Source organism: Chiloscyllium punctatum, chromosome 2 (assembly GCF_047496795.1).
Source record: "Chiloscyllium punctatum isolate Juve2018m chromosome 2, sChiPun1.3, whole genome shotgun sequence".
NCBI lineage: Eukaryota > Metazoa > Chordata > Chondrichthyes > Orectolobiformes > Hemiscylliidae > Chiloscyllium > Chiloscyllium punctatum.
In genome coordinates, this window is record NC_092740.1 from 142,802,305 (window position 1) to 142,828,650 (window position 26,346).

At 38.8% G+C, this 26,346-nt stretch overlaps 1 protein-coding gene across 2 annotated transcripts in view; it reads right to left on the reverse strand.

Moving 5' to 3' along the window:
• Positions 1 to 1,584: 1,584 nt before the first annotated feature.
• Positions 1,585 to 26,346, reverse strand: part of rest (RE1-silencing transcription factor) — a 35,331-nt gene continuing 10,569 nt past the window's right edge. For both annotated transcript variants that reach the window (XM_072589167.1, XM_072589166.1), the window contains exons 3-4: positions 16,848 to 16,931; positions 1,585 to 8,957 (exon numbers count right to left, since the gene is read on the reverse strand). In XM_072589167.1, the coding sequence (XP_072445268.1) occupies positions 6,655 to 8,957; positions 16,848 to 16,931 (2,387 nt within the window). In that variant the 3' untranslated portion in view covers positions 1,585 to 6,654. The remainder of the gene's footprint in view (positions 8,958 to 16,847; positions 16,932 to 26,346) is intronic.

Sequence of the window (26,346 nt, forward strand, 5' to 3'; positions counted from 1 at the left end):
ACAAACTTGAATTACATGATTTAATGAAGGATGATTAACTTGTGATTTAAGTCATGTTTGCCTCAGCTTGTAGTGCCTATTAATAAGATTTCAGTATAACAAAGACAGTTTTTTTTTCCAATGCATTGACTGAATAATGGTAACTGCATCATCTTTACACAAAGCAAATTCCTGGTTTGTTAGAGTAAACAGAAGTGTCAATCAGTATGAGACAAAAAAAAAGTCAAGCCTCCCAAACTGCTTTCATCAACTTTGTTGCTTTTCGCCAGACTGGCTTTACTATCTGTAAATAATCTGACCACCTGGGAAAGGTGGGAACTAGCCACAGTGTCAGCGCAAACACTGTGCAAAATATGAAGGTGCAAGTTCCACTCCAGAGCTCAAGCAATTAATTCAGGTTGACTGCTTCTGAGAGAGTCCAACACTGTTATCTGTTGGATCAGACATGAAACTTTATCCCACCTCTTACAGCTGAAAATAAAACCATTATTGAAGAGCTAGGTAGCTACTCAGTATGTTCTTTGCAAATACTTATCCCTCAGTAAGCAACAAAAAGAGTATCTGGTCACTATCTCATTGCTGTTTGTAGATGTCTGTTTGGAGCACCATATTGCCTATATTAAAAGTGATTACTCAAAAATATTTATTTTGCTGTAAAATATGCTGGAATGCCCCAGGTCATGAAGTGCTCTATTAAAACAAAAATCAGAACTGTCAACAGAGGCACACAATGATGTGTTCTTTATGGATTAGTTTCCAATAAGTGTAGATTTTATGTAGTAAAGCTGTACTGTCTTTTGCTTAATAAACTATGTAAATGTCAGTTTGGTACCCATTAGTTAAGAGACATTATTTAAAAATCATTATTTTCTACACCTGTTTGTGGCATTTTAAAAGATCTATGCACTTGAATCCCAAGTCACTTTGGACATCCATCATGTTTAACTTCGTATCATTTTGGTCTGAAATGGAAACCGTCACACCTACTTGCATTGAACGCCATCTGTCACAGTATTGCCCTCAAATACATAGGTTTCTACACTAGTCACCAGTCTCTTATATAGGTCTTTATATGGACTTCCAGAAGGCATTTTATAAACAAATCTACAGACATTCCCCTGACAATACCTTAGTCACCTTTTAAAAAAAAGGTCAGTGAGGTTGTCAGGCATGACCTACCTGTCATGAATCTATGCTGGGCTGGCTGTGCTGATTAACTGAAATTTTGAAATGTTCAGTTACCCCATCTTTGGTTCTAGAGTCCAACAATTTCCCCACCACAGATGCTGGGCTAACTATTCCCTGGATTTCCCCTCTCACCCTTAAAAGGAGATGTGGGCAGTTTTCCAGTCCAGAGTCCTGGTATGTAGGGAACTCAAAGATTTACTTAGGCCATCTACAATGTACTATTTCCTTTAATGCCCTTGGATGCAAGTGATGCCCTTTGGCCTAGAACACAAGTAATTTAACACAATGAACTCTAAATTTAGGTGTGCATCAGCTGAAAGTGTATTTTTGTACTAGTCTGAAGGAAAAAAAGTAGATTGAGATGAAAACATAGTCCAAAATGAAAGGCACACACAATTGAGCTCTCAAAACTTTAATGCAGCAAACATTTTGCTAAATACTATGATGCTTTTTAGAAAGTTACAGAAAGAAATTAGTTTTCATTTTAACTTTAGTTAACAAAATGGCAAATAGTGAAAAATATCCTCTTTATACACATAGTCTTTGTACTAAAACTGTGACAGTTTTATTCTGTCCAACACAACTGTCGGAGTCATTTTCTTTGACAAACATTTACCCTTGAAATCAAAATTCTATTTATTAATCTGAAAAGAGTGAAGTACAGTAGTAGGTTATCTATTAAACTTTGGTATCTTCAGAAAAACAGAAGTATTGCACAGATAATGCTGTAAAACAATTCTGAATTACTAATAAGCTTCCATTTTAATCCAGCACCAATGGCAGTGCTTTTGTACAGAACAGCCAAAATATTTTGTGAATCATGCTGTAGAGGTCTCTTAGAGCAGTGACTACTATAGCATCTGCATGCTGCTTGTTATTCTGGCAGTTATCCAGTTTAAACGTTGCTCAAAGCTAATTATTAGCCTACTGGTTTTCTGTAGTGTTCCTGCCTGCTGTCATTAGCTATCCATCCTCATTGGTATCTCTGTAATCATATGTCATACTTCATTTCTAACCACTCAATAAACATGGCAAATTTAGTATGCAATGTAACGTGTGCCAAGACTGCATATGATGTTCTGATGATATTATTCTACCCTAAGAGAAGGTGGACTATTACCATAATGACTGCAGTAGTTCAAGACAGCAGCTGACCACCAGTTTCTCAAGGAGAACACGGTTGGTCAACAGATGCTGATCCTACCAGCAATACCTACACCCAGAGAATGCATAAAATGAGTCAACAAATATTTCTTGTTAAATATTCCTTCTACAACTTGGATAATTGTATGATTCCTCTCCTCCCCCACCAAGACGAAATAATATGATCTCTACTGCCTCCCAAATAACAGAAGCTCCTTCAGGTTATTGCTGGCAAAGTGAAGTTAACAATGACTAACTGCAGACCAAAACATAATTTTTTTTTGTTATATTTTACAATGCCTACATGAAGATATTGAAGACCAAGTCAAAAATGCATGTTCTTGGACTTGATACTCCATTTTCTACCAAACATTTTACAGTTCAGAAATCAACAAATATTTTGAAATGACATACAATACCACTACACCCTGTAGCAGTGAAGTTTTAAGACAAGTAGTACACATGTTATTTTCCTCAGTTTGTTGAAAACTAAATCACTAACTTCACCGCAAGGGCCAAATGTAATTTCTTCCTCACCTGACATCAGCACCAACGTATTTCAGAAAGGGTTAAATGATCAGAAGCAACAATCCTAGGAAACTTTCTTCCCTCAAGGCCTTTAAGTATTTAAACAGTCTCCACTATATCACAGACTGGGAATTAAAACTGAATTCACTCTGGACTACGTGGCTTAGCTCTTCATTGTGGAAAAGAGCACAGGAACAACTGTCACATGAAGTTATTATTCTTTATGTCAAGGACCAACAGCTGTTGTGCTCTCAGATTTAATGCAGTTTAAGTGCTCTGCTTTTCCAACCAATTTTATTGGCAAACTGATTACAAAGGAACTGTCATTTATTCCATTACACATTCTGTTTCAACAAGAACGTAGCAATTACACTGCTATGCCAATCTCTCATTCAATTCTCATCCTTTCCTGGTAAATTCCAGTGCCAGCACATAAATGAATCTGCTTTGTATCAAATACGATCACCATGAGTATAATAGAAGTAGCAGTTGGATTTTTTTGAATTTTGAACAGGTTCATAAACTGAGCCACGGACACCCCACCTCCCCCTCTTTGACACAGTTGTTATCTTACAAACCTTGCTACCCAAACTACTTTAGAAGATGTATTCAATAGTTTCACCTCATCAATTCTGCTGCACTGGCTGAAGACTGTTTCCAGAGGTCACAGATTTAAGATAATTGGCAAAAGAAACAGGGCTAAAAAGGAAGAACATTTTCTTTATACTGGTTATAATCTAAAACACACTGTCTGAAAGAATGGTGGAAAAGATTCAATAGTAACTTTCAGTTTGAAGATATTGGATACCTGCAAATAAACATATGCAAAGATGTGGGGAACTAACAGGAGAATGGGAAGAGCTAAATTTTTCAGTTGTCACTGACACAATGGGCTCTAAGATTCTAATAATACCGACAATACTGCAGAGTATCATTAACAGAAAAGCTAAATCTACAGGAATTTCTTGGTTGTTGTTGGCAAATGTAATTCAAATGTTTGAATAGAAACTGAACATGTTTAAAAATCTAGAGATGCCATCTGATATTTTTAATATTACACAGAAAAGTGCATAAATTCAACACTTTGTAAGACCTTCAAAATCTGATATATAGCAGGTCACTCTCAGCATTCTTACAATGGATCAAGATTTTGAGCGCAATGAAAGTAATTATTGATTATGCAAACTATTTTGTCTTTAATAATTTTTTTGTAGTTAAACAACAAAATTACAATTTTGGCAAGCTGCTGTCCATTATTGAAGAGATCAGAGTTCACACTTGGTTACGTAAGGCTTTTATTAATTAATGGCTGCCCAGTAGAACGTGTGCAGATTTTCCTAAATCTACTGATCATCATTCAACAATCAGAAAAACAGGCAAGATTCCTTTCACACCTACTCCAATCCTTTTGATTTTTGTTGTGCCCAAGTGAAACAATGCACCTGGATATAGGACACAAAAATCTCCCTTATAGTGGAAGGTTTGTTTTGGAATAAAGTTTACAGCATTGTCACTGGTCTTGTGACATGATCTCATTACCAGGGAGCAGGCAAAATAAAATCAAAGCTTATTGCTGAATTCAGTAGTAAGAACTGTGGATTTTTCCTTCTTACCCTATGCTATTGCCATTTTGCACAACGCGTAAATTTGGAATTGGAAAGTAATTTTCTTTTTAAAAAAAAATCACACTTCAACTAACCAATCCTGTTTAATTGGCTTTTATAGAGGGTGAGCAAGATTCAACACTGGACACAAATCTTCCACTGTGACAAACTGCAGTTTCTAATTATGTTAAACAAATAATATTTATCTATATAATTGCCGTGCGCTACCTACCTACCACAGGAAATACTGGGTTGCTGGTGTATCCATTAGCATTTTAGTACCAAAATGAGGATGCTAAGTAGTATTCTAGAACTGAAAAGGACAAGCATGCTTCATATTAGCATGAGCAGACCCTCCAGACCTCTTACAGCATTCATTATTTAAACTGTAATATCACAGATTTTTAACTGTAATCAAATTTTAGTACAAGTTACTAAAATGAATTCAAAAACTTATATAGAGTACCACAAACTATATGAAGCCAATTGCAGTTAAAAATCAATGTAATTTGATCACAGATATACATTGAGTTTGTCAACATGATTGTCAAAGCAAAGAAAATGCTTTTCAGCATTTAAACTGTTCTCCATATTCTTTAACGAAAGTGGCTACTCCAAACAGTTTACACATCATCAAGTCAGAAGAAAAAAAACACATGGTAATCACAGTAATGTGTGTTCTTTGGCCATATCAACTCACAAACTAAGTAGATCAGAGGTGAGCAAATCTTTCAACGCGTTGCATTCCAATAATTCTGCCAGATCTACAAAATCATCAATGTGTACACAGGGAGCTAAGAATTGAGTGCAACATCAAAACTGCGAAAGGTCCTTGTATAAAGAAAAGGCCATTATACTTGGTGCACTAATTAGAAACAGATGACCTCAATAAATTGGGACAAAATCAATTCCATTTATAATAACCGATCTACAAATGGCCACAAGGAAAATCCAGGTTGCCAAAAGCTCTACGTGCTACAGCACAGAATGCCAGCAAGAGAGCATAATTGAAATATAGCTCTTCAGCTAAAAAAGGATGCAAGACAGCGATTTTTACACCTCTGCTTATTTGGGGTGCTTGACATTCACCTTTTGAAAACTGTGTCAATGCTCAATACAGATGGAATATATTTTAGCATTTTACCAGGACAATTTCCCCCAAACAGCTTGTGGCACAGTGGTTTGGTTAATTGTCAAGTCCCAAATGCTGGTTAAACATACAAATATAAAAACATGATACAGAAAAAACATTACTATATATAAACTACTACTATTTAATTATATTGCATAGTTGATTAATTATATCGTGCAATTTTATAAGCTGTAAAGCACCATATTGGATCATTTTCCTCTGTGGCTGCTGAGAACTGTTTGCTACAAACTCCTAAAACAATTTCATGGCCTGTAACGTTAGCTATTTGAGATGTGATATCATCTTACAAAGTGCTCACTTCAGTGACTTGAATGAAAAACAGGATATTTTAACATGTTACCTTGAGAATGCTCTCTGAACTATCAATGTAAAAATGTTTGTTATGATTCAAAACTAAAATGGGAAAACTATGTAATATTGTTAATGTAACTCAATGAAAATGGGCTAATTCCACGCATTGTACATCAAAATTAAAATACACTTTCAGTACAGATGCATTAAATGCCCACGAAATGCAAAACTACTCATTGAGAGGTCTTCATTTTAACATTGCCATTAGAAATATCCAAATCAAACATCTGACATAATTTCTTTCATTCAACCATTACCTTGAGTCTTTTAAAATTATGAACAGCTATAATAATCATTGTGTATCAGCTTAAACCCTGGGTCTTGTAAAAACAGAAAATAATTCAATGTCCAGTGTTACCAATATTTACAATGGGGTGGAACAGAATAGATTAAATGAAATAAATTTCTTGAATAATAATAGTGCAATGAAAATTCAAAATCAGTGGTGATTAAACTGCTACAAAGCATGATTAATATATTTAGCCACCATGTGTGAATGAATGCTGTTGTACTACCTCTGAAGTATTAGCCAGAAACTTGAAAAAGCAGGAAATACATGCAGTTACAGCAATGAACAATTGAGGTGTTTAGCAAAATATCCCAAATCCAATTGTACTAATGTGAACTGTATCACTTCATAGCAATTATTAATATTCTGGGAAAGCTTGCCAAATCTCAAGCCTCTGCTCATTCCTGGCCTTTTGTTGCTTCCTCAAGATAGTACACATTTACCAAGTGGCGGTTAAGGTGCTTGGTAAACTCTCCTTTCACACTGAACATGCGATCACAGAATATGCAAACAAAACTCTCTGGAGCATCCACCACATCATTTTCTAGTGTTCTTTTGTTGGTCTTGTCGCCAGGAATGGACTTTGCTCCGTTTAGGCCAGAGTCATCACTTCCTTCTGAATCTTCACTGATATCACTTCCTTCATGGCTGTGAATACCTTCATCTTCATCCATTTCTACCATCTCATACTTGTCCTGTTTTTTGTTCTGATCCTCTTTGCTATTCTGGACCTTATCTCTACCACATTGGAGCTTGTCCTGGTTAGTCTCACTATCCTGGACTTCATTAGCACTATCCTGGAGTTTATCGTGGTTAGCTGAAACATTAGCAAACTTCAACATTTTCTGGTCAGCCTGAACTGTCAGCTGCTCACAGATGTTTGCCCGGACTTCAATTTGCTCACCGGCATTAGCCTGGACCTCCACCTGTTCACCGGCATTAGCCTGGACCTCCACCTGTTCACCGGCATTAGCCTGGACCGCCACCTGCTCACCGGCATTAGCCTGGACCGCCACCTGCTCACCGGCATTAGCCTGGACCGCCACCTGCTCACCGGCATTAGCCTGGACCGCCACCTGCTCACCGGCATTAGCCTGGACCGCCACCTGCTCACCGGCATTAGCCTGGACCGCCACCTGCTCACCGGCATTAGCCTGGACCGCCACCTGCTCAACCGTGCTCATCTGGACCGCTACCTGCTCATCGCCATTAGCCTGGACCTCCATCTGCTCACTGGCATGAGCCTGGACCTCCATCTGCTCAACCATGCTAGTCTGGATGGCCATCTGCATGCTGCCAATAGCCTGGGCCTTCTCCTGCTCATTGGCATTAATCTGGACTTCCATCTGGTGACCAGTGCAATTCTCATCTTTATCTGGATTGTATGATATAGGAAATTCAACATTGATCATCTGAACAGCCCTTTCTTGTTCAAAATCAGAAGTTAAGTTAGACTCTTCACTCATCACTTTTGACTCTGTGTTGCAGATTTTGGATGAGTTAGTTACATATTCTCTCTTCCCAGAACTATGAGAAGGAATCCAAATTTGTTCTGTGTTAACTACAGGAGGTTCCTCTACAGAAAGCAACTCATTTTTGTTCATTTTTTCAATAAACATGTGTTCCTTTGACTTAGAGTCAGTTAACTGATCAGGAGACATTTGGGACTCTTTTGAAATTGTTGACAATATTTCACAGGTACTTTTTACAAACTGCATATCATTTTGTTCAACAGCAGTATTCACTGAAATTTCAGTCATCAGAATATCTAACATTGATTCTGAATCTTGGGTATCTCTCTTATGCACATTTTCAGTACTAGGATTACTGAATGAAGAGCTTCTGGAATAATCTCTTTTCTTTTTCAACAGATTTGGCTGATGTTCACGCTGTTTCTTATTCTTTTCTGAATCATCAGCAGAAATTACATGAGTACTTTTATTCTTTTTGTTTTTCTTCTGACTTTGCTTGCACTTAAGATTTTTCTTGTGCAAGGACTTTTCTAATTTGACTTTGCTTCGCTTTGTTTCATGTTCGACAAACTCTTTAGTTTTCCATATTTTCCTCTTTTTCACCTCTGTATGGGTCTCAACTACAGACTTCTCCTGCAAAGGCACATCTGTTGAGCAAACCTTTCTTTTGCTACCTTTTATTTTCTTGATCTTCTCTGCATTCGTTTCCCTTTTTTTGGATGGGATCTTGTTATTAGAAACTGTATGACTTCGGGTCTTTATCCTTTGACTCTTTGAGGTAAAACCTTGCTCCTTTGACACAGATGTACTTTTATCATCTTTGGGAGCAATCTTCTCCTCTGGATTCTCAGCTCTTTTAGGTTGCAGTTTGTCTGACATTTTCTTTCCCATTTTAGCAACAGGAATGTCTAACTCAACTCGCTTGGTGCGCAACTTCACCTTTGACACATCCATGGTAATATCACTGCAGTGTGGATGCTTAGACTTGATGTGATACTGCAAGTTGCATTTTTTGGAAGCTGCATACTCACAGACAGGGCACAGAAACTGACGTGGATTCACATGGAGCTCAACGTGCTTTTTGAAGTTGCTGCGATCAGCTGTTTTATATTCACAGTGAGGACAAGTTAAAGGTTTGGGTCCATTATGAACTTGCCTGGCGTGTCGTGTCACTTCATGCTGGTTTGATGCTACGTAGTTACATTGATCACATTTAAATGGCTTCTCACCTGTTGAAATACATCAACAGAAACCTTTAGTTATTGGACAGTGCATTATAACAAAGTATTCACTGACCCTTCAAACAGCGTAACATGGTTGTCAGTGAACTGATCTGGGGAGTCTCTATATTTAACTGAATTCAAAGTCTGAAACGACTAATTATCGTATTTCAATTTATGACCCATATACATGTATTCCACAGAGTGCGTGTATTTTCAATTGAAATCTGAAGAGAGAGAGATTTAATGTTCTCATCAATGACACAAGGTGCACATGAAATTTAAAATTCTAGTAATTTTACGATGAATTCCTGGATTTCAGTAAACTGCCTGGAATGATCTTGAAAAATTTCTTAATTATGTTTTTCTATCCAACCATATATTTACTGATCATTTACATTACTGCAGTCTTTCTGGACTGTTAAGTAAATCTTTTATAAATAGTGAAATTAAAATTATTTTGAAGGTACTCATTTTAGGAAGTCACCTCATCTGAACCCACCCAAATCATTTTAATGTTGTAGGTCCCTGTACCATAACATCAACACAAACAAATACACAAAAGGACAATGCAAAACTACAGTTTCACAGATACTGGAAGGATATGAAAAATCACTGATATGATAATTCAAGACTAGGCACATGCAGACATACTAAACGGCTAAATACATACCAATAATATGCACATAATACTTTGTGGCCACGAAATTTGGCCATTGTTGTACTACCAGAATGCCTAAGTGAGGAAGTTTAAACATTATTTAGGATCTCTCAATAATATCAGATTTAACTATGATAGGTGAGGCAACTTTCAAAATAGGGACTTCAAACATTCTCAGTATCATAATAGAGTTTTTTTGCATTTGTTATAAAATGTAGTAAAAGTTCTAAGTGGTCACAGATCACTCAGATTTTCTTTAAAATTTATACTATATTTACAGGAAAATATATTGGACCTTTGCTGGATAGAGATGGGATAGAGATGGGGTGTGGACCATGGAATTCAGATTTTATAGGTTGCTGATTGTGCATGGTTAATATCTAACAATTAATACAGACTCATGTTTTCCTCTCATTCACCTCCACAGGAAGGCAGTTTAGGTATCTGGGATAGGATGGATGTTCTGCATTGTGAAACTGGCAAAGAAAATCTAACTGGTATTTGTCCAACCACAAGCAAAACTGGCCTAGTAATTCCAGCAGATGCAGCTTCAGGTCAAATGAATTTTCTCCCTGAATGGCAGGGATACTCTCTAGTACACCTCCTCCCCTTTAGTCATAAAAAGCCAAGCATCCTGTCCTCAAATGACAGGTATCCTCTAGGGAAACAGAAAGGACAGGAAATTGGAAGTAGAATAGGTATTGGTCATTAAAATGTTAAGATAGGTACAGGCATGATAGACTTAATGGACTCATAGTAAACTGTAACTTTAACATACCAAAAAAAAGGCAAAATACAAACATCAGACTAAATAACATATGAACATATCATGCCAATAATTCTGTTATTGCAAACTAAATATTAATACCTACCAATACTGACCATAAAGTAAAAACGTGCCATAACAGAATGGAATCAAAACTCATCTGGTCCAGTGAAGGCATTGTAGGGAAATGGAAATCAACATATAATGAGTAGCAGCCTTACCACACCTTATAGGAATAAAAACATGCAGTACAAAAGAAAGCTGCTCACAAAAGCAACCATAACATTTCACCTGACATAATATTATATTCAACAGCTTATTGGAGATCTTATCCAACAATTTCACATTTCACTATGAACTAAGAAATCCATAGCAAAGATAAGGTAATCCACCTCATAATGTGATGATGAAAAAGGTACCTGTGATCTGGAAATAAAACTCATTTGCTGAGTTCAATAAAGCTGATGAAGTCCTATTTGACTGGAGTCTCTTCAACAATCTTGTGGCAGGAGTCCTCAGTACACAAAAGTGCATTTGCATTTTCTTTGCAAATAATTTAATTTGATATTTGATCAAGTATTTGTATTTTGTGGAAGATATATGACTCAGCAAACAATACATTCCAGTTACAACTGGTTAACACTGCCAGTCTAAATGGGAAAGTACAACCATTACTCATCATAGGAATTTCTGCTTGGAAACCATTCTTGGGCTCCTCCTTAAAAATAAGATTTGACAACATGGGCTAACGAACAGGATGTTGAACTGGTCAGGTATTACGATGCAAGATCTTGAGCAAACATGGAGAATCCCACCAATCATAAATACATCGAGTTTCCCATAAGACCAGAATTCCCACACACTAATGAAAGCAACCTGAAGATCTGAATTTAAATCCTAACTAAGGCCTCGATAGAGATCAAAACTGCCAACCTGTAGGTTATTGTTAAAAAAGGAGATGGGAGACAGCCATTGAAATGCCCCTCCAACTCCAGTGGACACTTGAGGCCTGTTACTGACACATTGAGGTTCACCATCATTTTCACCATGGCAGTTCTGGGAAGCAGCTATCACTTGGACAAGAAGCAGATAAATTTCTCTGCCCTAGAGCTACATTCAGATGTATGGTAAAGAGCGAATTCATGTAATTAGGCTCTGCCTCAGTCCAGAACATTTTCTGTACTATTCTACTATTCAAATTAGCCCAGTGCTGGGTATCAGCACCCTAAACATTGTTTTATTTTCACACTGGCATGACTGACAAGGCCAGAATTTCTGACCAACCCTAACTGTCCTTTAGATAGTACAGCTGAGTGGCTTGTTAAACAATTTCAGATGGCAGTTAAGAATAAACTATATTGCTCTGGATCTGAATTCACAATTAGGTGAGACCAAGTAACAATAGATTCCCTTCCCTAAAAGACATCAGCACAGAACATTTCAGTTATTCTTTGGAATCATGAGTGCTCAAACAAAACTAAAAGAATACCATACTCTGTCTTTTGCAAACACAGCAGAGCTAGTCCAAGAGCTGATATCAATTAGATAACTGCTCAAACTCAATGAGCTGCAATGTCATCTTTGAAAATATTGATTAACCCGCAGTGACAGGGATCAACTCTTGGATCTTTCATTGTTCACTGGCTTTTGCAACTAATTCATACCTGAAAGATACTTTTTAAAACAAAGGAGGAAACTCAAAAAATTAAGTCTCAAAAAAAAGTGCTGAATTCAACTGCAATAAAAAGCAGAAATAACTCATCTTCAATTTAGCCATATTGCTATCAACCTTTACTACGGAACACTACAGCCAGCTGCCAGCTGTTCAAATTTTGAGAAAGAAAAACGTTAACACTTCCATAAGACATAAAAGGAGAAATTAGGCCATTCAGCCCATCGAGTCTTCTCCATCATTCAATCATGGCTGATAGACCATGGTTTCTCAACCCCATTCTCCCACTTTTCCCCTATAACACTTGACCCCCTTGATAGAGATAGATAGGTTCTTCAGTGTCTTAAATATACTCAATGATTTAGCCTCCACAACCTTCTGTGGCAATGAATTCCATGGATTCACCACTTTGGCTGATGAAGTTTCTCCTTATCTCCATTCTTTCTAAATCTTAGCAGGACTTATACATTTAATAGTAAGCTCCTAGGGCGTGTTGCTGAACAAAGACCTTGGAGAGCAGGTTCATAGCTCCATGAAAGTGGAGTCGCAGGTATACAGGATAGTGAAGGCGGGTTTTGGTATGCTTTCCTTTATTGGTCAGAGTATTGAGTACAGGAGTTGGGAGGTCATGTTGTGGCTGTACAGGACATTGGTTAGGCCACTGTTGCAATATTGCGTGCATTTCTGGTCTCCTTCCTATCGAAAAGATGTTGTAAAACTTGAAAGGATTCAGAAAAGATTTACAAGAATGTTGCCAGGGTTGGAGGATTTGAGCTATTGAGCTATTTGAGAGGTTGAACAGGCTGGGGCTGTTTTCCCTGGAGTATCGGAGGCTGAGGGGTGTCTTTATAGAGGTTTATAAAATCATGAGGGGCATGGATAGGATAAATAGATAAAGTCTTTTCCCTGGGGTGGGGAGTCCAGAACGAGAGGGCGGTACGTGTATGGAATGAGCTGTCAGAGGAAGTGGTGGAGGCTAATCCAATTGCCATCTTTAAAAGGCACCTGGATGGGTATATAAATAGGAAAGGTTTGGAGGGATATGGGCCAGATGCTGGCAAATGGCACTAGATTGGGTTGGGATATCCGATTGGCATGGACTTGTTGGACCGGAGGGTCTGTTTCTGTGCTGCACATGTCGATGACTCAAACAGGTCTTCCCTTTACTTTGAGACTATGCCCTGGGGTCCTAGTCTCTCCTACCAATAGAGGGATCTTCCCAACATCTACTCTGTCCAGACTATTCTGTATGTTTCAATTAGATGCCTTCTCATTTTTCTAAACTCCAAGTTTAGACCCAGAGTCCTCAAACGTTTCTCATGTGTGAAGCTTTTCATTCCTGGGACCATTCTCATGAACTCCTCTGAACACACTCCACAGCCAGTACATCCTTCCTGAGATATGGGGCCCAAAACTGCACACAGTACTCCAAATCTAGTCTGACCAGAGACTTATAAAGCCTCAGAAGTACATCACTGCTTTTATATTCAAGCCTTGATAAAGTAACTGCCATCATTGCATTTGCCTTCCTAACTACTGACACAAACTGCAAGCTTGAGAGAATTCTGGAGTAGAACTCCCAAATCTTTGTACTTCTGAATTTTGCCCCCATTTAGAAAACAATCCATGTCTCTATTCTTCCTACCAAAGTATATGACCTCACACTTTCCCATATTGTACTCCACCTGCCACTCCTTTGCCCCTTCTCCTAACTTGTGCAAATCCTCTGCAGCCTCCCCACCACCTTAATGCTACCTGTCTTTCTACCTATCTTTGTATTGTCTGCACACTTAGCCAGAATGCGCTCAGTTCCTTCAAGACGGATAATGTATAAAGTGAAAAGGACCCCTTTATCCCCACTCTCTGCTACCTGCCAAACAGCCAAGCTTCTTTCCATGCTAGTATCTTACCTCGAACTCCCATCTTACTCAGTAGCCTCCTGTGCAGCACCTTGTCAAAGGCCTTCTTGAAATCCAGGTAGTGAAGGGCAGATGGTGGCTCAGTGGTTAGCTCTGCAGGCTCACAATGCCAGGTACCCAGGTTTGATTCCCACCTCAGGTGACTGCCTATGTAGAACTTGCACATTCTCCCCACGTTGGTGTGGGTTTCCTCTGGGTGCTCTGGTTCCTCCCACAATCCAAAAGATGTGCAGGTCAGGTGAATTGGACCTGCTAAATTGTTAAGTCTGGGGTAAATATAGGGTAGGGGAATGGGTCTGGGTGGGTTATTCTTTAGAGAATCAGTGTGGACTTGCTGGACCGAAGGGCCGGTTTCCATACTGTAGAGAATCTAATCTAACACGACAGCCATTGGTTCTCTTTGGTCTATCCTGCTTGTTACTTCCTCAAAGAATTCTAGCAGATTTGTCAGGCATGACCTCCCCTTGATGAAACCATGCTGACTTTGCCCCATTTTGCCATACACTTTTAAGTATTCAGAAATCTCATCCTGCATAATGGATTCCAGAATCTTACCCATTACTGAGGTTAAGCTAATCGGTTTGTAATTTTCTGTCTTTTGCCTTAGTCCCTTCTTAAATAGGAGTGTCACATTAGCGATTTTCCATTCCTCTGGAACCCCCCTGATGCTAGCAATTCCTGCAAGATCACCACTAATGCCTCTACTATCTCTTCAACTATCTCCTTTAGAACTCTGGGGTGTAGCCCATCTGGTCCAGGTGATTTATCCATCTTTAGGGAATTCAGTTTTTTTAGCACCTTCTCCTTGGTGATGTTCACCATATTCAGCTCTGGCCCTTCACTCTCGAACTTTTGGGATATTACTCATGTCTTCCACCATGAAGACTAACGTGAACTCAGCCATTTCTTTGTTCTCCACTAAAATCTCTCCAGCTTCATTTTCTAGCAGCCCGATGCCCACTTTTGCCCTTTATACATCCAAAGAAACTCTTAGTCTTCCTTTATGTTATGGCTAGATTACCCTCATAACTAATCTTCTCCCTCCTTATTTCTTTTTTTGTTACCTTCTGCTGGATCTTAGTAAGTTTCCCATTCCTCTGGTTTCCCACTGTCCTTCATCACATTTTATGCTTTCCCTTTTGCTTTAATGCTATCCCTGACTTTCCTAGTCAGCCATGGTTCCCTCATCCTCCGTGTACCATGCTTCTTTTTCCTCAGGGTGAATCTCTTGTGTCTCCTGAATTACTCCCAGAAACCTGTGCCATTACCATTTCCTGTTATGATTGTGTGACTAAGTAATAATCAACTCAGTGATGTATTCCAAATACAAAACTACAGTTGTGAGAATATTTGGAAAAGGAGTTGCATCTTTTTAAAACATACAAAAACAGAATTTGCAGTAATGAACTTGTATATGTATAGGCAAGGTCACTGAACACCATTCATTTAATTTTATGGCTAAGAATAAGTAGGTCAATTTCTGAATAAAATTAATATAAATGGTACATATGCTGAATTATGTTATGAAATAGATACATGCATATGATACAATAGATTTGGACATATTTTTAAAATAGTCAAGTGTGCTGGTTAAAAGCACTGCAAAATGAAGCTCAAGTCAGCAGATACAGGATTCATTTTGTGACATGTCAGCTGTTCACACGTGAGGCACTTCAACTGACCCAAGCATCATTCAGTTTTGGAGGGCAAAAAATAATCATCAGCCTCATCAGAATCTAAACCGAAAACATAAAAGACAGAACAGGCCTCATCTAAAACAGCTTCTAGGGTTGAAATGCATATTGTCAAGGATTACACTGAGTAAACATGTAAACGTTTACTATCTGTAAAAGTAATCACTGAGGAATACAAACAACCTTATTAAAAATAACTCCAGATTCAAGTGTAACAGAAACAGTTGGAACAAGCTGACCGCCGTATCCACGGGCCCGGTTTCAGTTACCCACAGTTTACCACAACCTGAACATATTACAGGGAACGTCCAGAATCAGGGGTCTGCCAGGAATGTAAATTTCCAATTTAAATGAATGGGTTCATGACTATCCATGGTTTTGAGCTTCTGTGGTTGGTCTTGGAAAGTATGCCCCATGGGTAGGGTGGGGGGAACTATTGTGTAGTAAAATTTATTTTAACTGGCACATTATCAATCAGCACTCTTGACAAACCTGCAAAAAAAAACACCCAAATGCCGCAATCTACCATGATGTCCAAGTATTTATGCTATAAAGTATAACAGTGAAGTATATACCTACTGCATTAAGTTTCTATTACTCATTGTATGTTTTTACATTGACTTTAGGAGGCATATTGATGTTTTGCGCAGATTTTTTGAGGGATATTGATGGCCTGAAGCTTTGCTTGGTCAGAGTTTACTGCGGTTATGCATACCTCTTGATTATAAAGAACATTTGATTAAGTGGCACAATCCTAGTGTCATAGATTCAAGTTAATACGTTTACAGTACTAATTACTCATTCTTAGCCCAAGATGGTGTTGTTTAGCTTTTTCTTGTAAAATGTTGACAGCAACTTTGAGAAACTGAGTGGCTTTCTAAGCCATTTCAAGGCAGTTAAGAGACAACCACACAAATAAAAGACTAGTCAGAGATGAGCTCCAACGGACAACAATATCAGATTACCCTTCCCTAATAGGCATGAAAGTACCTGCTACAACTGATCATTTTTACTGATACCAGCCTGAACACCTTTTTAAAAAATGAATTCAAATTCTGAAGCTGCTATGGCAATATTTAAACTACCTAGATTGGTAGCTCCTTCAATAAAGATACTATATCATGTATCCATTCACATCATCTGGAATTACTACAAAACATGGCTCACACACCACTAATTATACTAACCTGAATGCGTACGCATGTGTCTGGTCAGATGAGTTTTCTGAGAACTTGAGTAAGGACACTGTGGACACTTATAAGGTTGTTCACCTGTAAAACAAGTGTACTGACATTAAAAGGAGGTTGCAACTCCACTTAAAGAAGTTGAAAACTTTACACAGAAGTACACAAAAAGTACCCTGTAAATTTCAGCAATTGAACACGGAGGGCTTTGACAATTTGTTTCTATTTGGTTTATATTTCTCACACTGTAGGACTATATGGGCCTGAAAGTTTGGAAAATGCAGTTTCTGGTGTGGCTGCTACCTGGTTAACAAAACACCAAGTTTGAATACCAAGATCATATCGACAATTTAGGGTAAATAGAAATTGAGAATATGGATTTAATGTTTATCAATATGCTTTTGAGGCTCCAATTCAGCATTATGGAGATTTTAAAAATTAAGGCTTCCCTTCTTACACAAACAGAACCTTCTGAAGCAGGTATTGTTTCATCAGGATGACATAACATTGCTTTGTGTGTCACATACCAACATAAGTTAGCTTGGTATCTCCAGATATGAAGATTCAGATTATCACATATTGAATTTTTAGAAGAGAACTCTAATAACTATGATTCAACTACAGTCATCTACTACCAAACACAGCAAACTTTCACAATTGAAAGAACTGCTGATGCTGCAAATCAGAAACAAAAAACAGTGGTTGCTGGAAAAGCTCAGCAGGTCTGGCAACATCTGTGAACAAAATCAAAGTTAATGTTTCGGGTTTGGTGACCTTTCCTTAGAACTTTCACAACCTTAGGACCTCCCAACAAGACTTCTCAGCCAATGAAGAACTTGAGAAGTTCAGTCACTTTTCTAATGTGGTTCCAAAAACAGCAAAGATCCGATAACCTCTTTTGCTGATGAAATTTTAAGGATAAATATTGACTAGGACAACAGGTGAACTCTTCACTGAAACAGCGCCTTGGGTCCTAATTAATAAAACTCATTAGTGAACTTTATTAAAACCCTCTAAATATGTCTTCTCAATTTTTCATTCCTACTCTACCAATACTACATCATACATTTTCTGCAAAATCTATCAGCATACATCCACACAGAGAACAGACAGTTCTTAAAGGCTTACAGTGTCAAATTGATTACATTACCAATGGTACCTTAAGGCAGATTTTGAGTGTAAATACATCAAAAACTGTTTCACATTGGCAAAACAGGATTGTGTTATTTTTGAGATGTTGGGGAATGCAATTAATTAGCACATAGCTCTATCACAACATTTAATTAATTCATTTAAATTCCTCCAGAGATAAAAAGGGTAATTGTGATTTTCTCACAATCTGACTCAAGGCGAAAGTTGCCAAAAAGAAAACTTTTAATTTGGGCAGGGCAAACACAATCAGGGATTAAACAATAAACAGAAGATATGAGACAATTAGCATACTGAATGCTTATCTTTACTGTATGAACTGTAGAATACAAAAGCAGAGATGCAAGAACTACGTAAAACACTGGTTAGGTCTTAGCTGAAATAGTGCACAGGTTGCTGGTCACCACATTACAGGAAAGATCTCATTCTCAATGATCAAGAAAACCCAAGCAACGGCTGGCTTGAAGCACAACTGCACCCACGCCCATCACTAAAATATGGTCCCTAAATTGATCATAGATTAGTTCTGACAAATATGCATAATTTGACTTAATTTCCTAAATTATGAAAATTTTCAATACCTTGAAGCTCCTTCCTAAAGGGCAAATCAATTTACAGTAATTGCTTCCCAATAGCAGTGGAGGCATATCTATGCCAGCTGTACTGCAGTTTTTCAAGAAGCAATCACAAATGTTAGGACAAGATCCTATGGGTGAACCATTTAAGACTAAGATGAGAAGAAATGTCTTAATTTCTAATTAGTTTCAATAAATTGGCACCTCATTTTAAGGTACTTAACTGACCAGACCATGAGGTTACAGATCGTGGTAGAATTTGTTTCTATTGTAGCTGACGATTCACAATTCCTCATGGAAAGTTTTGACCTCCTACATCGAAGCTGAACTAATTACATTTAACTCAGTTGTAGTGTCATAAAAGATGTGAAAATTGTCTTCAGTGTGTGTGTAAACTGGAGTTAAAGGCTATGCAATGCTCACTCTTGCCAACACTGTCAATGTCTCTGCAACAGATGAGATCAAACTCAAGTAATTTTCCTCCCCCTCCACTTTTGTTGGCACAACCTGCCTCAGGCATGTTTTGGCACTATTTCCTTGAGGACTTAGTCAGCTCAATGAGCAGTGGTGCTACTCAACCATCCTTTGTGACAGATACTGAAGCTGTCCATCATGACTACATTCCTGTGGCCTCCATGTTCCTTCCAAGCGGTAGAAAACAATACTGATAGAATATCGCAATTGATAGTTACCGGGAGATCTCCGTCCTCGTATCTGATTGGATTTAAATCCTCCTGTAGTCTGGGATTTATCAGAAACATGGAAACTAGCAGAAGTATCCATTCAGCTGTTTGAGCCTTCTCCACTATTCAATATAATCATTGCTAATCCTCTTATTTCAATGTCAAATTCCTGCTTTCACCCCATACCCATTAATGCCTTTAAACTCTAAAACTTTTATCACTTTCTTGAAATACATTCAGTGACTTAGCCTCCACAGCCTCTGTGGTAGAGAATTCCACAGGTTGACCACTCTGACTGAAGAAATGTTTCCTCAATTCAGTCTTAAAGGCTTGCACTGTACTCTCAGACTTAGACTCCTATTTCTAGAATCCCTAAACAGGGAAAACATCCTCCATGCATCTCATCCATCCAGCCCCAACTGAAAAATGTGAAATCCATTCAGATCCCCTTTTATCTTTCTAAATTCTAGAAAATACAAACCCACTCAAACTAATCTCTCCTCATAGGACAATATTGCTGCTCCTGGCATCAGCCGAGTGAACCTCCGCTGCACTCAGTCTATGGCAAGTGTATCCTAAGATAGGAAGATAAAAACTACATGCAATACTCCAGGTACGGTCCCACCAAGGTGCTCTGAAACTGCAGTTTACTTCTGAACTCAAATCCTTTTGCAATGAAGACCAATACACCACTTGTCTTCCTAATTGCTTGCTGCATCTGCCAGTCTATTGTATTTTCAATGACTGGTGTACAAGGACACCCAGGTATCTTTGTACATTCATATTTCCCAATATATCACCATTTAAATAACATTCATCCATGTTTTTCACACAAAAGTGCATAATTTCACATTCAATCACTTTGCATTTGCCATTTGTTTGCCGCTCAACTTGTCTAAATCATCTTAAAGCCTGCTTGCATCCTAACTCTCAATCCCACTCAGTTTTGCGTCATCACCAAATCTGAAAATATTGAACTGGTTCCCTCATCCCAGTTACTTTTATTTATCATGAATAGCTGAGGCTCAAAAACTGATCCTTGCAGTTCTACACTTTTCACTGTTTGCCAACTTGAAAAGAAAAAGTAATTCCCACAGGTCTTTGTCTATCAACTAATGCATTAACCACATTCCACAAGTTTTATTTTTGAATACTGACCTCATATCAAAAGCCTTCTAAAATTCTAAATGCACCACATCTACTATTTCTCCCTCATCTATTCTGCTAGTTACGTAACATACGCAGATTTGTTAAGTATGAATCGCTTTTCATAAACCATGCTAGCTTTGTCCAATCCTGTTAATGCTTTCCAGTGTTGTTATCCAAACGTTTATAACGGACTCTAGCATTTTGTCTACTACTGATATTAGGCTTACTGGTCTATAATTCTGTTCTGTTCTTAATATTGAGGACTATAGAGACAGCAGAAAATGACACACAAGATATGGTAATAGGGCAATCTGAAACACTGGCCTTGGCAAGAAGGCATGAATCTGAAAGTATGATTAATTCACAAAGACAGATTTCCCAATTTGGCCTAAGATCCAGTTACTACTGAAAAAGACATTCAGGATTGACTAAATTAGTATTTCCAATGCCCAATTTATTAGTCTAGGATCTGCTAAGTATATTTTTATTTGACTTTGTCATTGGTGATTTTCTACAATCAACTTCTAAGGTCATTTCAGAAAAGAGTTAAAAGTCAACCATATTATTGTGGATCTTGAATCACGTGCAAGTCAGATGAGATAAAGATTAGAGACAAAAAAATTGCAGATGCTGGAATCCAAGGTAGACAAGCAGGACCGAAGATGGATTGCACCCGAAATGTCAACTTCTCCATCTCCAGATGCTGCCTGGCTTGCTGTGTTCTTCCTGCCTCCTGCTTGTCTAGACGAGATAAAGATGGCAGATTTCTTGCTTCTTCAACAACTTCCCATAATCAAATACCTTTAAACCGAAAATCCCTGATGTCATCGCAAGAGCAACAATTTTCTGATGGCGAATTAGTTCAGTATGTTTAATGGACATTTCAGTGCTCTGGATGCTCAGTGCTCATATCCTCCCAATTCTAAGTTAAGCACTGTGTGGGTTCAACTCACAATTTCAGGGATTTAAACACCATAACCTAACTAGACGATATTATTAAAAGCTTCACCAACTAGGTGGTAGCCTGCTTACTGGAGCTCAGTTTGGATTTCATTTTTCTAGGCCTCATTGTAGCTTCGTCAAAAATAAATAGTCAGGACCTCAGTGCAGACCAAGGGAAACTGTTACCAGGGGTAGAAGGATCAAGAACTAGAGGACACTAAATTTAAGATAATTGGCAAAAGCAGAAATATGAGGCTTTTTTTGGCAGTGTAAGACTAGAATCTAGAATCAATCTCATAAGAATGTGTTATAGGGTGATCCATTTGCATCTTGCAAAAAAAAGGAATTGGATCATTACCTAAACATTTTTAAAAATGCAGGGCTGTCGGGGAAGAAAAAAATGGCACTGAGCAATTTTCTCTTTCAGAAAGTAGCACCAAATATGACAGGCCAAATGGCATTCTTCTTTGTTAGAACCCCTTTGATTCTAAAGATAGTTAATGAACCAGCCACATTTTAAATACAAACAAATTTATGATCACCATAAAGACTAACCTTTTATTCCATTCTTGTTTAATCACATTTCAATGACCAGCTGTCATAGCAGAAGCAGAAGTCAAGGCCTTTGAACTGCTAGCGGAATAACATAACTGTGATGCTACTATTCCCTCAATGTAAAACACTGATTGAGATCATAGACTCATAGAATCCTTAGAGTGTGGAAACAGGCCATTTGGTCCAACAAGTCCACACGGACTCTCCAAAGAGTAACCCACCCAGACCCATTCCCCTACCCTATTACTCTACATTTACCCCGATTAATGCACTTAACCTACATGTCCTTGAACACTATGGACAATTTAGCATGGCCAAATCACCTAACTGGCATATCTTTGGACTGTGGGAGGAAACCAGAGCACCCGGAGGAAAGCCACGCTCACATGGGGAGAATGTCTGTGTGGAGTCTGCACAGTCACAGGAGGCTGGAATCAAATCTAAGTGCCTGGTGCTGTGAGGCAGCAGTGCTAACCACTGAGCCACCATGCTGTTCCCTGTGAAGGTATGAAACAAATGATCAAGATTTTGATCAATGCTTTTCTCATCTCATAGCTCTAAGTTAAAGAAAGATCTGCTACCAATTTCAGCCCAACTGTGTTCTCCTACAACTAGCATTTTGTGAGTTTAGCACATCAAAGGCAAAGGCACTCTGAAGTGAAACATTTTGTTTTAATAATTCTGATTCTCAATTAGTCACTTTCAGCATATTGACCTTTTAACAAAGGAATTTCTGTTTTAATGCAATATTATTGGAGTATCTCCTACAATATTCTTTTGAACTGTTTTCTGGCCTTTGACTGAAAGGGAAAACTGGAAATTGAACAAAGGTAAGCATTCTAGTACTCACTTCAAGACATCAGTAGAACTGATCTCATTCAATCACAACTAAGGAACTAAATACCCAAATCCTTTTACAGGTCTCAACTTGATGCTGACACAAGGGATTTGCCTTGCTTGAGTTTTCAGAGTCTCAAGTTTCATCATCTTTGCATTCAACTGCACACATACCAAAGGAAATCCAATCAGTTTTTCTCCCCCTTATACTTCGCACAAGTGGAATATATGAATTGCACAAAACTGTCACTTGGTGGACATTCAGGTAAGTAACCCAGACATACATCAATGTAGTACTCAGAGTTGGGTCTCTAGTCTGCAGGACTGGCACTGTGCGACACAGTGGTGGCATCCTAACTTGAGAGCAAAGGAAAATGCAGTCATAATACAGCCAAACAGATAAACCATCAACGTGTAACACCTTCCAAAATATATGATAGCTAAGGGTTAGCACTGCTGCCTCACAGCGCCAGGCACCCAAGTTCGATTCTAGCCTTTGGCGACTGTGTGGAGTTTGCGCTTTCTCCCAGTGTGTGCGTGGCTTTCCCTCGGGTACTCCAGTTTCCTCCCACAGCCCAAAGATGTGCCGGTTAGGTGAAGTGGCCATGCTATGCCTGTAATGTTCAGAATGTGGAGGATAGGTGCATTAATCAGGGTAAATGTAAGAGGTTTGGGTGGGTTACTCTTCAGAGGGTCGGTGTGGACTTGTTGGGCCAAATGGTTTGTTTCCACACATTAGGAATTCTAAGAGTGGAGAAATTCAATTTTAGCCATATGATGGAAAAAAAAATGAAATCTCTAACATTACTATCCATAGGTAGAGACTACAACATGCATATCAAAAAGTGTGATGCCACAACAACTCACTCCCTAATTAATCTGTAACACACTTCAGTCTGCACTCACTGAAGTTGACTGATCTTAAAATCCTTCTAATTCGGAACTGGAACATTACTAATGAGCCAGAAATTTCTTGGTCAGAGTATCCTGTTGGACGTCAATATAGCATTTAAAGCATATTCCAGTCTCCATATGTCAGAACTGTCTGGAATGGAGCTTGAATAATTCACCCTAAGTGAATAACAAAATAATTCTTCAGGGTGGTCTCCTAGACCTCACCATCTTCAGTTTCTTTAACAGTGTCCTTCTTTCCACCATAAAGTCAGAAATGGGGATGTTCATTGATGACTACACAATATCAAGAACCATTTGTGACTCCTCAGATACTGAAGCAGCCTGCCCATATGCGGGACAACACTCTGGTTTGGGCACACAACTGGCAACCAACATTCACTCTGTGCGACTATCAGGTGATGATCATCTTCAACATGAGCGCATCTAACTATTTAATCGTGCCCTTTGACATTCAATGATGGCATTACCACAGTACCCATAAAGGTAGTTCAGATGCTGGCAATTTTTTGACGAGTAACTCAACTCCTGTTTTCCCAAAGTCTGCCCATCATGTACAAAGCCCATGTTAGGAATGTAATGGAATACCATCCACTTGCTTGGATGATTGCAGCTCCAACATACTTAACAACCTTGATACCATCCAGGACCAAGGAGCTTGATTGACACCACATCCACACCTTCAATATTCACTCCCTCCACCAACTAGCTACAGTGGCAGCAATTTGTGCCATCTACAGGATTCACTGTAGCACTTCACGAAGGCTCCTTGAACAGCATCTTGCAAGTCTGTGACCTCAGCAGCTAAACAATGGCAGATGAATGGGAACACTCCTGCCACTTGCAAGTTTACTTCCCAGTCACACAATATCATGTCAGAGATGTACAGCATGGAAACAGACCCTTCGGTCCAACCCATCCATGCCGACCAGCTATCCCAAGCCAATCTAGTCCCACCTGCCAGCGCCCAGCCCATATCCCTCCAAATCCTTCCTATTCATATACCCATCCAAATGCCTCTTAAATGTTGCAATTGTACCAGCCTCCACCACATCCTCTGGCAGCTCATTCCATACACGTACCACCCTCTGCGTGAAAAAGTTGCCCCTTACATCTCTTTTATATCTTTCCCCTCTCACCCTAAATCTATGCCCTCTAGTTCTGCATTCCCAGGTGTTGGTCTATTTATCCTATCCATGCCCCTCATAATTTTGTAAACCTCTATAAGGTCACCCCTCAGCCTTTTGACACTTCAGGGAAAACAGCCCCAGCCTGTTCAGCCTCTCCCTGTAGCTCAGATCCTCCAACCCTCGCAACATCCTTGTAAATCTTTTCTGAATCCTTCAAGTTTTACAACATCTCTCCGATAGGAAGGAGACCAGAATTGCATGCAATATTCCAACAGTGGTCTAACCAATGTCCTGTCTTGGAACTCTATCACTATTCCTTCATTGTCACTGAGTTAAAACCTTGGCATTCTCTTATGAGCACTTTGGGGGCCCCTCTCTCCCTATGACTGCACCAATTCAAATATTCTTTTTGCTTTGGGTATCTTTGCCATATATTCCTTCACTTCTTCAACAGCATTTATATTATTTCTACTCAATCTAACTATTCGACCAAACATTTGGTCATCACCTTTCAACAACTGATGTGTCTCATTTTTCATTTTCTTAGTGAGAAGTGCGCCAGATACTTAATCTATGTTTAAAGCACTATGAAATACAATTTGCTGCTATTCTTGTACTTCGCTCAAATCTGGGTTGTATTATATTGTCTTTAGTGAAAGGGATTGTCGTGCAATAAAATAAATTGGCTCTGTTTGGATGCAATGAGCATAATAATTACATTAACAATTTCTGATTGGTTAGCCCAGGTCATTAATCATCTGTTAATAAATAAAAACAAAATGCATCACTCGTATTAAGAATAAATATTTCAAGTAGGTGTTTAAAAATATATTTTGAATGTTGCCTGATTTCACTGGGTCATGAGAAAATATTTAGAGCAAAGTGCAGTGTAGCTGGGTAAGTGAGACTTTATACTTGGGTGGTTGTTTTACCCAAAATACTATTCGGGTACTGTCTCCCACCTGTCTGCCTCCTCTAACCAAAAAAAAAGGTTTGGTGTTCCAATTGGGAAGGTGACTGGTTTCTTTTTTTTTCATTTTTCAGTAGTCTCATTGGGAATTTAGAATAGTGGGAATGGATGTTAGGGTAGTTGAATGTTCCTCCTGCAGAATGTGGGAGGTAAGGGTCACCAGTAGTATCCCTGCTGACTGCATCTGTGGGAAGTGCACACAACTCCAGCTCCTCAAAAATCGCGTTAGGGAACTGGAGCTGGAGCTGAATAACTTTGGATCATTTGGCAGGCAGAGTGGGTTATTCAGAGGAGTTACAGGGAGGTAGTCACACCTCAGATAAAAGAAGAAGGTGGATGGGTAGTGCAGGGGTCCCCTGTAGCTGTCCCCCTCAACAAGTATACAGTTTTGGATAATGCTGGGGGGACTACTTACCAGGGGGTAATCCATGGAGTACAGGTCTCTGGCACGGAGTCTGTCCCAGTTGCTCAGAAGGGAACATGGAAGAGGAGCAGAACATTAATCATTGGGGACTCCAAAATTTGGGAGACAGATAGGAGGTTCTGTGGGAACAAGAGAGACTCATGGTTGGTATGATGCCTCCCAGGTGCCAGGGTTCG